At 39.6% G+C, this 17,396-nt stretch overlaps 1 protein-coding gene across 1 annotated transcript; it reads left to right on the forward strand.

The window, feature by feature from the left end:
• Window positions 1-880: 880 nt before the first annotated feature.
• tmc3 (transmembrane channel like 3) lies at window positions 881-17,031 on the forward strand (the record flags this gene model as incomplete). Its single annotated transcript, XM_079469782.1, has 23 exons — window positions 881-996; window positions 1,637-1,783; window positions 2,861-2,936; window positions 4,624-4,705; window positions 5,435-5,541; window positions 5,860-5,958; window positions 6,066-6,208; window positions 6,783-6,930; window positions 7,514-7,563; window positions 8,421-8,568; window positions 8,843-8,952; window positions 9,045-9,123; window positions 9,909-10,190; window positions 10,624-10,752; window positions 11,399-11,466; window positions 11,909-12,037; window positions 13,083-13,193; window positions 14,176-14,301; window positions 14,422-14,500; window positions 14,648-14,705; window positions 14,810-15,074; window positions 15,183-15,254; window positions 16,164-17,031. 23 exons carry the CDS (start codon window positions 881-883, stop codon window positions 17,029-17,031), a joined length of 3,492 nt encoding a protein of 1,163 aa, XP_079325908.1.
• Between the last annotated feature and the right edge of the window lie 365 nt (window positions 17,032-17,396).

Here is a 17,396-nt window from a genome sequence, read left to right on the forward strand (position 1 = left end):
GTCCCCCACCATGAATTCACCATATTGTTTGTGCAGTAGCCCTAAATAGACAAACTGCGTTCCGCAAAGACGTTATATCGTTCGAGTAAATAGCGAAAACTTGACGACATCCTAGTCCTGTGTCAGCCACCGTAATGCTTCAAAAGGTAGGGTTACAGTTCACAACCTCGACGCTAGATGCTGTTAAATTTCATACAATAGCCCTCTGGGTTTACTTTATAAAGTCAACTTGAATTGCACAACATTTTTGCATGTGTACGTTTTGGAGAAATGATACACATTAGAAACCTTATTAGAATAATTTTACGCATTTGCTAATTTGTATGATCTCTTTCAAGCGTTTTTATTACGATCTACTTTTGCACCCATCGCAGTTAAGGTCTGCACTTCATTGTTGCTTTTTTACTAAGATTCACGCTGTACAAATGTGTTAAAATTAGCTACGTCTTTAAAAAAAGTTACGCGATCGGGCTGTCTGTTGATGAGCGTATGACCTGGAAAGCATGAGGAAAACAGATTTACTAACCTCTCTCAAACATCTGCTAAATATCATTTTCTTATACATATGATTGTACATTAAATGTACGGATCATATATATTTGGTTGAATTTTGAAAACCTGTTGCGAAACTTGTTTTATATTTAGATATATTCTCTCACTTCAGAGCCACTTTGTACAGAAGCGTGTGCGTTCGTCCCCTGTTGTTCCAGGTTGCAGCTCTTCGACGCTGTTCCTTTAAGAGTCCAGTTCATCTTTGGGAGCCGGTGGAGGGGCTCAGTGCACATTCAGTGCAGGATTCATTCAGGATCAGACCCCTCTTCCCTCCTCAGCATCACAGAGGAACTTCTGCTAAACACAGCTGAAACTTTCACAGCTGGATATGAGTGACATGGCCGAACCGGCCACTATAACCAAACCCCTGATATCCTCCAAACGCCACAAAAGCATAAGGAAGAATTCCAGAAGGATTTATTCCCCGTACCAGGATGATAACGGGTGAGTTTGATTTTCCAACAACTCGTACAGAAGACTGCTTGTTTTAATACTAAAGAGAAATTGACAGATTCCTCACCCGACTCTCAAAGCCTTTGGTGTTTTTGGACATTTTTATGAGGAATATTTATGACGTGCTGCATCTAGTGAGCATCCAGTTTTTGGGCAGCAGAAAAGGAACGTTGCATTTTTGGCACACGTTGAAAACTAAATCTTTGGTGTACGAAACTTCTTCTTAATACATTTTGAGTCACGTTCTTGTCGCAAAATGACTTTGAATGACGTGCATGTGTATTATGTACATATACTGCTTATGATCTCTTTAAATGCATCAGTTGTTTGGCATGTACAGTGTATATTTCCTTTTTATGCATTAAATCTCACACTGGCTTTTTTTTAAAAGGCAAGGCAAGTTATAATTTTGAATTTGTCATTTTCATAAACAGACAGACAGCATATGAGATACAGATTACCATCTGCCGTCTGTATTTACACAATTAGCAACATTTGCAGTAATTGCATAATACAATTTTTCCATCAAATCTTTGTAGAGCATCTTGATATGCAAATGAAAATCCACACATGTTGATACTGCATAAGATTTACAGTGAAGCGATGTTTGATGTCTTTTATTGTTTTTCAGACCGTCCGATGATGAGGATAAAGATGGAGAGCGGGTGGACAGTAATGATCCAGAGGAGATGTTCCAGAACATTCAGCTTCAGAAGGAGATCATCGCCAACATCCGAACCAAACCCTGGCCGATACGACGCAAGCTGAAAGTGCTGAAGTAGGAACCAGCCGAGTCTACGTTTTAAGACAATGTCAACAGAATTTCACGAGCACTAACACGCTGACTAAAATAGCCGGCGGAATAAGTTGATACGTTTCTAAGATTCATAAACGTATGAGGCCAGAATGTGGTCGTATTTATAATACACCAGTGAAGCATTTTTGAGCTGAGGCCAATTCAGCATTTCAGATAGAAAAGAATAGATAGATCAATCTGAGCATTATTTCTTTATATCGTGATAATTCAACTCCATTACCGAAATGATCGTGCCTAGAAAAAAAGCTTTGAGAAATGATGATAATGGAGGAGAGCATCCAGGCATTAAACCCATCGTGTACATAACAATTTATATTCAGTGCTTAAAACCGGCCACCGTGTTTACAACACAACGCCTGGAGAGCAAACTAAATTAGCTGAGTAATTATTTCATTAGCCTGACCGGCTCTTTCTCATTTCGCTGGGTGCCATTCGACTCTGCTTTTTTTCACACCCCCGGGTGTCAAAGATCTATCCACAGTGCCTCGAGAAGCCTTGATTATTTTAGGTGATGTTTTCAAAGCAAACGCACAGAAGATGAGGTTGCTTCAGTGTTTTAAACGTAAAGATCATCAGGTCACGTCGACTTTCGCACGTGAATGTTCGCATCATAATGTGCAGAGAAGACGGCGGCCCGACTAATGCTTTTATTAGCACATTTATTTACGAGGTTATGTGCGATGGTGCATCAAAGATGGCTCACGCTACATTTTACGAGCATTCCCATAATCTCCGGGTGACCGCCCGTGATTACATACACCCACCTTTGGAAAAAAAATCTATTTTCAATCTCTATTTGTTTGATTTCTCTATTAGGTTGACGTTAGATTGTTATTACTATATATAAATGATGCCGGGCACCTCGTTTTTTATAATGTCGCCGTTTGTGTTCATTAGAAGATATAGACATTGGTCCAGCTGGTTTTTTTACCGGTTTGATGATGGTCTACCATTATTACTGATATTATCTGCCACATCCATAGCAGAAAATTGTGTGAAATGGTCCAGATGACTGAAGTTGGTCTGTATTGGTTTCAGGCAAGCTAGAGAGATTGTCCTGAAGTTTGAAGGCAGACTGACCAGGACACGAGGTTACCAGGCGGCCGGGGCTGATGTAAGTTGAACAAATGCTTTGTCGGGTCACAAAATGTGCTTACATCTAACTTCAAAAACAATCGCTGCATCCGAAATCGCATACTATGACAGTGCGTACTGATTTAAATGAAATACATAACGACGGTTAAAACAGTACGTTCTATATATAATGTGTGGGGGTAGTATGAATAGATTTCGGACGTTTTTATTGTCATGTGACCCGTATGATCTCTGACGTATTAATATCTAGGTGTCGGTACAAACATCATCTATTCATTAATCTGTACTTACGTTTATAAACCGGACACCTGCTTTGATGTTTCCCTGTATTTTTATACGATTCAATATGGAAATTTGAGCATTGCTCAGCTCCCGTGGCATCATGGGATAGAGAAGTGTCCATCCGATGCACGCTCACAAATTGTGGCGGAAGCGGTAGACCGTCCGGGTATTTTTTCACGCCTACTGAATTCGCCTCGCAGATAATAAAGTGGGAAAGTATGCGCATTTGGCATGCATCCCCGGGGCGAGGGCTCCGAGCTCGGTCAGTCTCCCCGAACTCGGAGCCCCCGGCCCTTGACCGGGGGTGTGTGCCTGAACCCGGAGCATACCCACAGTGCTCAGGTGAAAACGGGCTAGTGGGGTGGAGTAGGGATGTTGCGAGACATTAGAGAGAATGGAGGTAAATCGGCTTGACTATTTAATTGCTGTGATTGTTAATCGAAAGCCAGCCGAGTTAATAATGTACACGTGCTCACCCCTGATCCTTGTTAATAAAACATCATTTTGTGCAAACTGAGGATTTAGACATGCTAGTCATCATACTTATTTTCGCCTACTATATAGTATGAAAGTAGGCAATTTCGGACGCAGGGAATGTTTCATATTATAGAATATATCCACCAACTCACCCGCCCCTTCTTCACCTTAGCAGCTGCATAGCAACCAGCCGGCAAACAATTTAGCAGAGTGGATGTGAGTCTTCCATCCATCAATCCAACCATTCGCCTATCCATGTATCTTTCTGTGTCCATCCATTCACCTACCAACCCACTACCCATCATTCACCTTAGCAACTGCATAGCAACCACCCGGCAAGCCCTCAAAGAGTTTTGCCTCCTCTCAATCGAAACAGTTTTCTATTTATTTGTCGATCCGTCTGAAGAGTTTGCGAGTTTATGCGACTTTTGCCATACGATTTTGTGCCACCCATTTATCCATCCATCCACCCATTCTGGTATTTTTTGTGTTGCCTTCCCGTTTTCCTCTTTTCCTTTATTTTAACAGCTTTGTATTTATGAGATATTCAGGTCCCGCATCTCTCCGCCTCAACGGCACTCCTCATCTGCTCTCAGACGTTGCTCTCAAATTTATGGCCTGTTGTTATAGGCTGCTTTAATTAAAATGTCCAATGCCATTCGCCGAGGCTGCCCAAGCACCATTAAAATTAATTGACTTTTTAGCAAGTGGATTTGATGGTGAATTATTAATTCTGATTATGGCTTTCGTGGCAGATTGAAAATCAGATTCCCGTACACATTGATTTATCAGATTTATGCTCTCGAATTCCTTAACACGGCTCTTATGAAACGCTCCCTGGAATCGACTTATTTGTGAATTCATCTGTCTGTAAAATATCCTTGAGGAAAAATTAGCTGTTCAATTCACTTTTTACACGTTGGATTTCATATTTGTCGCATTTCCAGTTGCTGAAGAAGATTTCAAGAGTTCTCTATAACGTTGTTGTTCTCTTCATACCGTGGGAGATGAGGATTAAAAAGATTGAAAGTAAGAACCAGACTTAAGTCCATTCAGTGACTGTTATACTGGAAATTTATCTGCAAATGTTGCTATTAATATGTTTGTCTTGTGAATAAATGAGAAGCATAACAAAATTATGGTTACCTATTATGTCTAACTAGTATTACACTGTGATATGTTTTAGCCAGTTATTTTCTGTAGTTTTTTTTTGTAAGTTTATTGACATTTTGCGTTTTTTTATATTTTTAGTTTTAGTCATTTTTAATATTGTTTTAATATTTTAAATAGGGGTGTAACGATACGCTCAGATCGCGATTTAATACGATACTGAGTTTATCAATTCAAAGATTTTCCCCAAAACATTAATGATTTTTAGGGACATTTATTACTAAATTAAGCCTTTTATGTAAACAAAAAACCTGAAAATATCTGTGACTGAAAATAATCAGAAGTTTGACATAAAAATATAAAATTCATCTTTACAATACAGAACTTAATAGCTCAACGAGACATTTCTTAAGTTTGTTGTATTGCGATATACGATATTTGATACATTGTTACACCCCTGATTTTAAATTAGTTCAGTTTTGCCTTATAATTTCTTTCATTTAATAATGTTGGTGCCTCAACGTTATTGCTATAAATTTTTTGGCAAAATATCAAATTTTTTTGTCAATCTGGTTAAAAAGTGTTGTTATAATGTATAAGTTTCAACTGCACGGTGTTTTGTCTTAACTGTATATGTTGTTATCAAAGGTCACTTTGGATCAGGTGTGGCCTCTTACTTCATATTCCTCCGATGGCTGTTTGGCATCAATATCGTTCTCACTATTTTGACCGGAGCCTTTATTGTACTGCCTGAGGTTGGTGGGCGATTATAATATAATTCAAACATGAGCATTTGAAAATTTGCATGTAGGACCTAAAAGTTCAAATGCACATTACATACAAAAATGTCATGATGAATGCGTTTGTTTGTCGAAAAACACATTTCCTTAAACCCAAAGCCATCTCTGCCCTTGTTGGATTTGAATAAAAGATGTTAAATAATGAAAATAGAGCTTTCTGAAAATATGCTTTGATTTATTTCACACCCCGAAGCAAAGACACAAAGCAATTTCTGCTCACATATCATCCGTCGACCTTCATTGCTCTCTCTGTGATCTGTGTCGTCCAATCAGCTTCTGGCCGGCGCTCCATTCGGCACCATTCGCAGCAAGACCATTCCCAAAGAGCACCTCACTTCTGCACAGGACCTGGACACCATCTGGTCATTGGGGGCAAGGCCATCATCTTCCCTCTCTACTGTTTTTCCTAAGTGACACGCGTGTGCCGCGTTTAACCGTGCTAATTTGCCACTAGAGTTTTGTTTTCTGTCTGTTTTTAGGGCTATCTACAGTACTCTGTACTTTTCTACGGCTACTACGGCAACGTGCGTAAAATCGGCAGTGCTGGCTACAGACTACCGTTGGCCTATTTTCTGGTTGGAATGGCAGTTTTTGCCTACAGTTTCATCACTTTGTTAAGAAAGTAATCACCGAAAGACACTTTGCTTGAGATTTGCTGTATTTACCTGATGAAAAGGCTGGCTGGTTTTAGGCTAATTCCCATTTCTAGACCAACAAAGCCACGAATTTTGTCTGATCTTTCATAGCTCGGGAGATTTGATTCTTAGTTGTGTTTGAAGTATGTTATGCTGCGTTCACACCAAACTTGAAAGCGATTTGCGCTAGTGAATTACATACGAAGTCAAAGCAAAGATGCAAATTGACGCAAACTCACGCCGGGCGACGCGCATGATGCAAATCGGGCGGCATAATTGATAAGTGTGCATCGTCCGGACGCGTGAAGACACATTGCGCAATGTTTTTGGCGTCACTCGCCTGTTTCCGCGAGTCACAAAGAGCGAGGAACGCGATGCTTCGCATTTGGTGTGAACACAGCATTAGATGTTTCTCCCAAATTTTCCTAATAAAAAAAGAATTAGACAGTAATTGTTGAAATACATACATGAAGAATAAATGTAGATAAGAGGTTAAATAATCTGGATTTGGGTTCATCTAAAGCGTTAAAATTCAGCTCTGTGTGTGTCTTTATGCATCAGAATGGCTAAAAACTCCCGCATGAGTTTAGCGGGAGCTTCTGATGAGAACTTCACCTTCTGCTGGCGGGTCTTCTGCGCGTGGGACTATCTGATCGGAAATCTAGAAGCGGCGGAGAGCAAAGGAGCAGCTATAATCAACAGCATCAGGGTGAGCGTTCCAGTTTACATTTATGCATTTGGCAGACGCTTGTATCCAAAGCGACTTACATTGCATTGTATTAAACATTTGTTTCTGACTATGTGCAACCCCCTGGGATCAACCCAATGACCTTGGCCTTGTCATCTATGATTCAATTCTCAATGATCGTGCAGTTATAACCCAGTAAAACATCGTCTATGAGAGAAGTTCACGTTCCACTTTTAGTGGAAAATGTTATTAAACTCTCATCAGTGTCGAGCAAATAAAATATGACCATTTGTTCCATTGGAATATCGATCACAGTGAATACCCAAATGTCTGTGCTTGCGTAACCATAGTTAAAATAGTGATTCATTTGCCAGTATTTTTACATTATTGAGACAGTGATCAAAATATACGTACAACTTTTTTTACTTTTTAAAGGATTTTCATGAACCAGGACCACATCTGAACCTGACCGTCACTGGAACGAAAGCGAATCGTATTTTTGACAATGAGATTGTGTTGTATGGTAACAAAAAGTGTAGGTTTCCATGGCAACCGTTAAGGGTTTTATATTCTGATAGTTTTTCTTTTGTGTTTTTTTTTCAAGGAAGCCATCGTAGAAGAGCAGGAGAAGAAGAAAGACACAAGCCTGCAAGTGTTTCTCTTTATTTGTGTGTCGCTGTTATCACCTGAAGTGCTGAGTGCGCTCTTTCCCCAGTCTCTCAGAAGTGCAGGTTTAACAAAACTGCCGCCTTTCTGGCTTTTGAGGGAAGGAATGATTGTATCACTAAGTGAATTACAGCGATGTGTTGTTGCTCTCGATCTGGAGCCGTGTCACGCCGCCTGTAGCGCTTCCACGGGCCGAAGTGATTTATCCAATGCAATCGCAGCAGAACATGCGAAACGACGAAGCGTGCTGTCGTATTTTATGCAAACGTCCTTTTACCGCAGACAGATGAGTGTGTCTAAATCGCACACACATTAAGGCAGATTAATATGCGGTGGGAAAACACCACACACACACACACAGGCACACTCGCTTATGCTGCTATTTGTTTTTCAAGATATGGATTTTCTATACGTCGTCATATATGCAAATCTTGCGTATAATTGTTCTTTTAATTGCGCCAGAGTTTGTAGTATGATACGCTATTTTCAATCAAAACATCTTCGATTGACTTATATACAGACTTTGGCTACAACCAAAGCAATCTGTTGGTGTTGGTGTTGTCTGCATCATTCTGTTCAGTCATAAATACGCCGAGCAAAGTGAATCAAACCCGTCACCACATCATAAAAATACAATATGGCACACATCGTTTGCATAATAGATACTTGATATCATTTAAAGCCAGTTGGTATACCGAGAACAATGTATAATAACTCATTCGATAAATGAACTGTCATGTGAAAAATCTTTCACAACAAAACAAACAACAGCACAAAGAGAAAATATTGCAAGAATAGATCGGACTGGATTTACAATTTCACACGTTTTTCTTACATCCCGACAGAGCCGTACTGATCAGTCTGAGGATCCTGGCAAACATTTTGGTCCTCTTGTCTTTGGCTGGCAGCATTTACATCATTTACTTTGTGGTGGATCGCTCTCAGAAACTGGAGCAGGAGAAACCAGAGTTAACGCTGTGGGAGAAGAATGAGGTTGGATTTGACTTTTATTTCATTTCAGTAGTAGGTTCCGCACATTTTTATTCTTCAACTAGCTATTTACATATGTGATGTTCTTTTCTTTTACGTTGTGTACATTTTGGGACTTTTATTTTAGAAAACAATAAGGTTCTATCTACATAGTCAAAGGGAATGCGTAAACTTTGAAGCACGATCTATCAAAACTGCTCAAAATGCAGATAGAAGCTTATATTGCAGGGTAGGCAATTGGTCAAATTCATGAAGAGTATGGTTTTATGCACATCAGGTCAGTGTGGTTGTGTCTCTCATCACAATGATCGCACCTTCAGCCTTCGAGCTGGTGGCACAGCTGGAGATGTACCACCCCAGAACAAGCCTCCGCTTCCAGCTCGCCAGGTTTGAAAACTAACTTCTTTGCCGAGATGCTTTGGTTGTTTCTTTTGCTGTGTTTTATGAATAATATTGTGCTGTTTTGTGTGTGTGTTTAGGGTACTGGTGTTGTATCTTGGAAACCTGTACAGTTTGATTATTGCACTTTTGGACAAGGTCAACAGCATGAGCATGGCTGTAAGTCATATTTCTGTTCCTCTTTTATTACAGGTTACTTTACTTTGACCCGACAGCTCAAATTATTTAAGATCAATGTTGGCAAAAAAACCTTTTACAGATGAAGACATTTGAAGTGGGGCTGTCAAAAAACGATTAATCGCGATTAATCGCGTCCACAATATAAGTTTGTGTTTACATAATAAACGTCTGGGTGCTGTGCATATTAATTTAGCATTTAAAAACACATACACATACATGCATATATTTAAGATTAGATATATAATAATATAGATATATAAAAACTACATTTATGTAAAATTATAACAATTATTTGTTAATATAAATAAATACATCTAAATATTTCCTAAACTTGTATACATGTATGTGTTAATAAATACCAAATTAATAGTCACAGTACACACATGTATGATGTAAACACAAACTTTTATTCTTGATGCGATTAATCGCGAATAATCGTTTGACAGCCCTATTTTAAAGTCGGCATGAAACGGAAGTAGCGATTGTATACGTCTCGTATCCTGACGTATACCTGAGTGAAACAACTTCTGATATTAGAAAAAACGTAGGGCGGGACTTGATTTCATCCATCGAGAACTGATTGGATCGTTGAAAGATTTGAACACACGTTTGCGATCAGTCAGTCATTTCGTGTTATTTCTCGTCACCAGAAGTGAAATAACCATCACTGGCAAAAGCAGACCATGCAAAAACATACGAAGGAAATTTTGTTGGAAATGTGCAGATATTCAAAGGTTTTATTGATCTCACATAACACACCGTAGATTCCTGTGGCTCCAGGAAATGTGTCTTCAACATCATACCTAGCGACTATCTCCCAACCCACCGAGGACAACCTGTCCACCATCGTCCCAGATATCGCCGAGCGTGAGAACAGCACTCTTAACATGATGCTTTTGGATCTTAACAACAGCGTTACCACTATCAAAAGCACCGCGTCCTACGCACAGCCAATGAGAATGCAGTCTCTGCTGAACCAGACCGTCGTCTACCAGTACAACAGCAGATCACAACAAGACCCCTGCTGGGAAACATATGTCGGTCAGGTATGCCTTCGTGCCTCATCGTTTATTTCTGCTTCAAAACTCTTTCAGATACCAGCAAGAGTTTAACAGTATATTCCCCTGATGGTAAAATATTAGACAAAGATTTAAGATAGCAGCTTAGCGTCACGTACACCACAATATGGCCTTTGTGCCACCTAGTGTCTGATTCTCTCAGCAGCGACCTCACCCCGCAGTTATTTATTGTGGGCATTATTGTCAAATAATTGTTCATTTCTCAAAGAGAAAAGCTGTCCCATGTTCCTGTAAGGATATCCTGAAATATGGATTGGATACATAGGTTGAAATACACAGTTTATTTAATGAAAGCGCTGTCAGGGCATCAGGCCTCTTGGTTTCAGGCCAAACGGTTTTAAGATGCTAATGAAGTAAAACTGAGTTCTACACACGGGAGGATTGTTTGTCTTTATCACAGGAGATGTTGAAGCTCTCCATCATTGATATGATCTTCACGGTGGCGAGTATCCTGCTCATCGATTTCATCAGAGGGCTGGTGGTGCGATATTTAAGTGACTGCTGCTGTTGGGACTTGGAGAGCAAGTTTGTAAGTCTCAAGTTCTATTTTATGAGGAAGCTAATTTGTATAAATTCATACAACGCGAATCACACAACAATGCAGGATTATTTGATATGTGTTAAATATATATATTTTCTCTTGTACCTATTTTATTGATTTTTTAAAAAGGAAAAATATGTAAAGTAATTTCGCTTCTCAAGTAAATGTATCTTGATTTAAGGATTTGTAGATGATTACATTTTTTTCGCCAAATTCTAATTCAGGAAAAATGTTTGGAATGTTTTGTATTCCTGAAAAAACGTCTTAAGACGGTTTTGTCAAGATTGATTTATAAAAAATATGTCATTTTGTTCTTATGAAAAAATAATGATCTTGAGAATATATTTGAGAACTTCTTAAGGAATACTTCCTATAATTTATCTTAAGAACAATCTTATATTTTCTACAGTTTTGTAATTCCGGCGCGAGTATATTAAAGTTTGATTTTGATTGAGACCAGTAAGAAACCACACACACCATCATAGCAACCATCCAGCATCCCAGTAAAGCCACTCAGATGTTCCTTAGCAACCACATAACAGCATCTACTCACTATATATTGTGTTTATAAATGTTTGATCTGTTTCTGTACCAAACAATGACGACCAAAAAGTGTAATCTTTTTTCTTTTCAGCCTGAATATGGTGAATTTAAAATAGCCGAAAATGTTCTTCATCTGATATACAACCAAGGAATGATATGGTAAGTGAGACATGATCTATTTATCAGTCCTTTGTATGCAATGTAAATATCATTATAAGAATTCATAAAGAGAGAAGACATTAGGGCTGTTACTGTCGTATTTTCACAATTGTGCCCCAAAAATAAATAAATATGATTAAAAGTAGTTTTTTGTATTTATTTTGTGTTTTCTCTTTTTTTGTTAGATTAACATCTACATATAAGTAACATTATTGTCTATACGGGTTTATTGCAACTAATCTTACATGACTTGTGTGACTAACATGGATTCTGATAATGAAAAGATTTCATACATGATATATATTATTATGATGTGTACTATATTATTATATATCGTCTTGCAATGAATCGCCTCGGTATTCAATGCTCCATTGGCCTCCAGCTTTATAATCCTACGATGATAACTTGTCCGTAGAAATAAATCTCTTCTCTCCGCCTGTAGGATGGGAGCGTTCTTTTCACCCTGTCTGCCCGCCTTTAACGTCCTGAAGCTCATCGGTTTGATGTACCTGCGCAGCTGGGCCGTGCTGACCTGTAACGTTCCTCATCAGCAGGTCTTCAGGGCCTCCAGGTCAGTCGGGCAGAATGAGGTCATTGGAGGTCGTTCATTAACTGCTGATCTGAGATCGGCACAGCTGCAGTAGCGATGTCATGTTCGGGTTCACCGTGAGAATGTGACCTCGGACTCTGATTATCTGCCATCACGCCGACCCATTCTGAAGTTACAAGCGCTTCTGAAACCTCGCCAACCCATTCCCCCACGTTTGCTCAGCTGAAGAACAACATTTGCGAAGATCTAAACGTGTGGAGTGTAAATTCCCGTGAGACTCAATTGAATTCTAAATGAGCCGTGAGAATAATTGAAGAGCAGCGCAGGCGCTCCCTGCATCATTGAATCTGAATCGCTCTCATTTTCCGGCGCGGTGAATACAGAGATAACAATAGACACTTGAATGGGTCGGTCTCTCTTTCGGAGTGCTTTGGGTTTATCAGTCTCTCGCAGGTGTCAGGGGAAACGTTACTTAATGTAATCCGAACATAATTCACATTCAGCCACAATGCAGGCTTTTGTAGGATGAAATGAACACTCCACAACGCTGGAGGTTGGTTATAACCAGTGTCGGGTTTAGCTAGTTACTAAGTAATAAGTTACTGTAATAGAAAGGATTACTTTATTTTTCTGTAATTTAATTACAGTTACTTCTGATGTAATTGAACTAAATACTGTGTAATATATTCAATAGTGGAAATGACGTTTGCTTTAATGTATCATTCTCACATTTGTAAACTTTGATTACAACACAATTTATGTAGTTATTCATTATTTATTTGAATGAATTAAATAAGCCGTTTCATGTCTATCCTTGAATAAATTCTAATCAGGGTCGATATAGGATATAGAATGTAATTAGTAATAAGTAATTCAATACTTTTTGGAGAAATCATTTGTACAGTAATCTAATTACACTATTGAATATGTAACTAGTATCTCATTACTTTTTCAGAGTAACGTAGCCAACTATGATCATAATACTATCATAATATCAGATTCTGCGCAAATATTAAATCTCTTTTTCGCGGGACCGTTTTAAATCGAATTTCGTTTCACTCCACAGATCGAATAATTTCTACCTGACGATGCTTCTCTTCATGCTCTTTCTGTGCATGCTGCCCACCATCTTTGCCATCGTGAGGTACAGGCCGTCGCAGTACTGCGGACCTTTCAGGTAAATACGAAAATAAATACAAACAAATGTCAAATGTGAATATGGGGAGTAAGTGTGACCATCTGAATGCGTCTTTTTTATTTTTTTATTTTAATAGTTTGTGTAATGGAAACAGACTTTCAAGTTTTGTCATTTGTGATGAAACGTTCACATTTACAGTCATCACTGAATAAATGTTTGGAAATCCCTTTTACTTTCTCGAAATGATTCTCCAGTTTGCTGAGGGCTACTTCAGACCAGGAAACAATTTGAAGTTTTATGCACTGCTTTTAATGTTATAAGATTTTTTAACGGTCATTTTAGCTAAATAAATCTTGACAGGGCGATCAGGACCCCCAATGCAAAGCAGAGCGGTCTCGTATAATGCTTAAGGGATTTATTTCACGCATTTTTTTATGATAATCCAGCTGAATGCATATAATGCTACTCATTGCAAGGCTCTTTCCAAATAAATACATTCGTAGACATGAAGTATTTCTTAAGTTTCAATCGATTATTTATGTGAGCAGAATGAGAGCTTAGAGCCAAAGACTAAACTGTCCTGTGACCACCGTCAATTTTATAGTTTAATTAACTATTTAAAATATTTGACAACTTAGTATTTTAACCAATCATAATCAAGTATTCCAAAGAGCTTTCTATTAAGTTAAATTCGGTTTTGACAACTCTCTGGATACATTTTAGCCTGATAATGGTCGTACTTGATAAAATTGAGTACAACGACAAATGTACATTTCTGTCAGTTTAAGTCATGCATACTTAAGTGTCATATAAAGAACATTTTGGATTAGTACAAACTGTAAAAGGTAGACTGAACGTGTAAAATCTTCTTTTTTGTTTAGGGAAGTATACTCAAAGCAAACGTGAATGGATATCTTCTTTTATAGATCTCAGACTAGAAACTGAATGAACTACTATATAAGAAAATATGTCGTTGATCACCGCCAGCACTTCTTTACGTTTCTTCTTTGCTGCTCTGTAGTGGTCAGGAGAAGATTTACGACATCATCTCCGAGACCTTTGCCAATGACTTTCCTCTGTGGTTCAGTAATGTGATGAGCTACATCACCAGTCCTGTGGTGGTCCTGCCTGCATTGCTTCTGCTGTTGTAAGTGCTTCTATCAGTCGGCGGCACATTGGCCTGAAAACATGAAGAAAAGAAAGTTTGTTAGAAAAACAGTTGGATTGATTGATTCTTTTATTGTTCTCCACCTTGTGTTTGATTCAGCATGCTGATCTACTACCTTCAGTCCATCGCTAGATCCCTCAAAGTCACCAACAGCCAGCTGAGACTTCAGCTCCAGACTGTACGTTAAAATCAATGAATCTCATTATGATAGATAACAGATCGGTTAGTTATAAGCAACCAAGGAGAAACCGGATTAGATGATAGAATTTCATCGCACTTATCTAATTTCCATATCCGTTTTCTTATTTATTTGTCTTTGTTTTAGGAGCGCACGGACGACAAGAAGAAAGTTTTTCAGCTCGCTGCAGGTACTTTATCCACTAGTTGCCAAACACGAATGGCTAAAGTTTTGGCTCACTATATATAACGTCACAAGGCAATATGAGCTTGTCACCAGGTTCCTGATTGTTTTCTGTGTGATTTACAGCGCGTCTGCAGGCGCCCGAAGGCGCCGATAAAAAGCCAGAACAGGAAAGTGACATCACGAGCATGGAGTCCTCTGCCCGGTCCACATCCCCCACGCGCCCCAACGGCAGCGTCGTCAACTTCGAATCTCCCGTTCGCCACGGCAACAGCATCAGGACCATCACCCAGTCGGCATCGCGGGCAGACGTCTCCAGGGCTGCGGGGGCGGCACGGAGCCCAGCTGCCCCAGTGCGACAGAAACACAAAGCGGAGCAACTTCCCAATAGGTCTGTGCTGCCGGCCGGTATAAAAGTTTGTTTCAGTTCATTGCTGCTGGCTGTTACCCACATCTGCAGTTCATGATGCTTCACTGCCCTTCATTTTTGCCTGTGTAGTGCTTACAGAATGTACAGCAGCCCCTCAGTTCCACAAAGACAAGTGCGGCGGGTGGAGTACATACCCATCAGGTTTGGTATTTGATCCTTTGAAAAGCACTAAATTTGGGTTAAAATAAGACATTCAAGTCAACATAAAAGCACCATCCACAACCAATAATTTCGTAATATCAATAAAATCCTCAGTAGGAATCAGCCATCTGGAATAGACCGGATTAATTAAAAATCGGCGTAAATGGAGCCAGGTGGTTGAGTTTAACATCATTTCTGATGCAGAGCAAATTTGTACATTTTGGTAAAAGATTTTGAAGAGAAATATTTGTTTAACTGAGAACAAAGTGCGGATATGTTATAGCCTACGTGATCCGACCTGGAATATGCAAAGAATCTTTTCTAGAAGCTGTAGCTTTTGACTCCCTATCGCCATCTCTGTTTGAGTGGTGCCAAGGTCTTCGGTTCCTACTTAGAAACAAATTAGTAGTATAATGCAATGTAGGTTGCTTTGGATAAAAGCGTCTGCCAAATGCATAAATGTAAAATGTAAATGTATCATTTCCTTTTCAATCTACTTAAATATATGTATTCAATTTTAAGTCGTATTTTTAAAAAGAAAATAATTAAAATGTTTTACCGCTTGGATTCTGCGATTCCATCCGCATATGCAGCATCACGGAAAACACTGGGCTTTGAGAAACACTTTTAAACACTGATGCTTTGTTTATGTACCTGCTAAATGTGCATGTCCAAAAATTATGTATTGCAGTAAATTCTATTTACTGTCATTTCAAAATCTCAGACGTGGAAAAGGAACAACGCTTACATTTTGAGAAAAAATTTCACTTCATTTTGACCTCACTTCATTTCATTAACTGCAGTGCACATCATTGCAAAAAATTAACAAAAAGCTTCCAAAATGTTTAGTTTCTTAAGTTTATAATAGTATAAGAGTAAATATGTATAAACATGTTTTCTTCGATCTAGGCACTCTGGATACTTGGGTGGCAGCGGCGGTTCCAGTCGCTCAAAATCCTACCACCACATGGCCTACAACCCTAGCACAAGGTACGCCGAGAGCATCCACTCAGATCCGCTGTTTCGGAAGACCCTCCGACCCATGCACACGGAGCCCGGCGTAATCATGGCCCAAAGCTACGCGGGCCGCCGGGCTCACACCACACGCTACGTCATCGTCAACGAACATGAAGCTCGAAAGAAGATGCGCTCCACCGTGCGCCTGCCGAGACATTACCGCCTAGCGGATGAACCTGCGGAGATCGTTGAGCTGTACCCGCGTAACGTTAAGTGTTACATTCCTCGCACCCCTCACCGGAGCCACCAGCCACACCTCAGTGAGGAAGAGGAAGAGGAAGGAGACCCTAAGAGCAGCACCAGGAGGGGATCGATCAGACAGTGCCAACGTCCACGCTCTCTGTCAGACCTCCACCAAACCGCAAGGTTCTACATCGGTGATACGGTGGACAGTCAGGTGTCAATCGAGCAAGGTTTGTGCGGTGATGAAGAAGACGACGATCAGGACGAGGACTGGGTAAACGACAGCTCTCACCTTTGCTCTCAAACAAACATCCCAGAGTCAACGCACAGATACGGGGAACCGCACGTCAAGTCCAAGAGCAAGCATAAAGTAGAGCCCTCGCTAACCGAATCGGATTCGGCGTCGCTGGCGTCCAGCAGCGACCAGCAAAACAGCAGCACGGACCAGTACATCCAGATCATTCACAATAAAGAGAAGTACCTGAAACCCAGCACCAAGCTGACCAAAAAGAAATCCAAGAAGAGCGTTAAACTGAATGTGTCTGCTTCCAATGATCTCGTCTGCTCAAATGTTTGAACTATATATAGATTATGGCTTTGTTCCATAAGGTGATGCCTAGGCCTAGGTAGGCAGTATTTTCAGGCACTATAGGTTGCAAAGTTACGCTGCCTTCTAAAATCATTGTTTGGTCAAATATACCATCATTTATGAGAGTGCAATCCCAAAATGCATTGCGATGCACCAAGTGAAACTGTATTTTAACAAATGTTTGTGTGCCCTATGTATTTTATCCTAAAATATAAGATGATCCTGCCTTTATTTCAGCAACATGTCAACATCTGTTTATGTATTTATTGAAATGTAAGGAGTACGACGCATTTTGCCGGCGATGTAGTGTGTTCAAAATTCACTTAGAAGGTTGTTTCAGGATGAAGGCAGCA

This window comes from Barbatula barbatula, assembly GCF_947034865.1.
Source record: "Barbatula barbatula genome assembly, chromosome: 1".
NCBI lineage: Eukaryota > Metazoa > Chordata > Actinopteri > Cypriniformes > Nemacheilidae > Barbatula > Barbatula barbatula.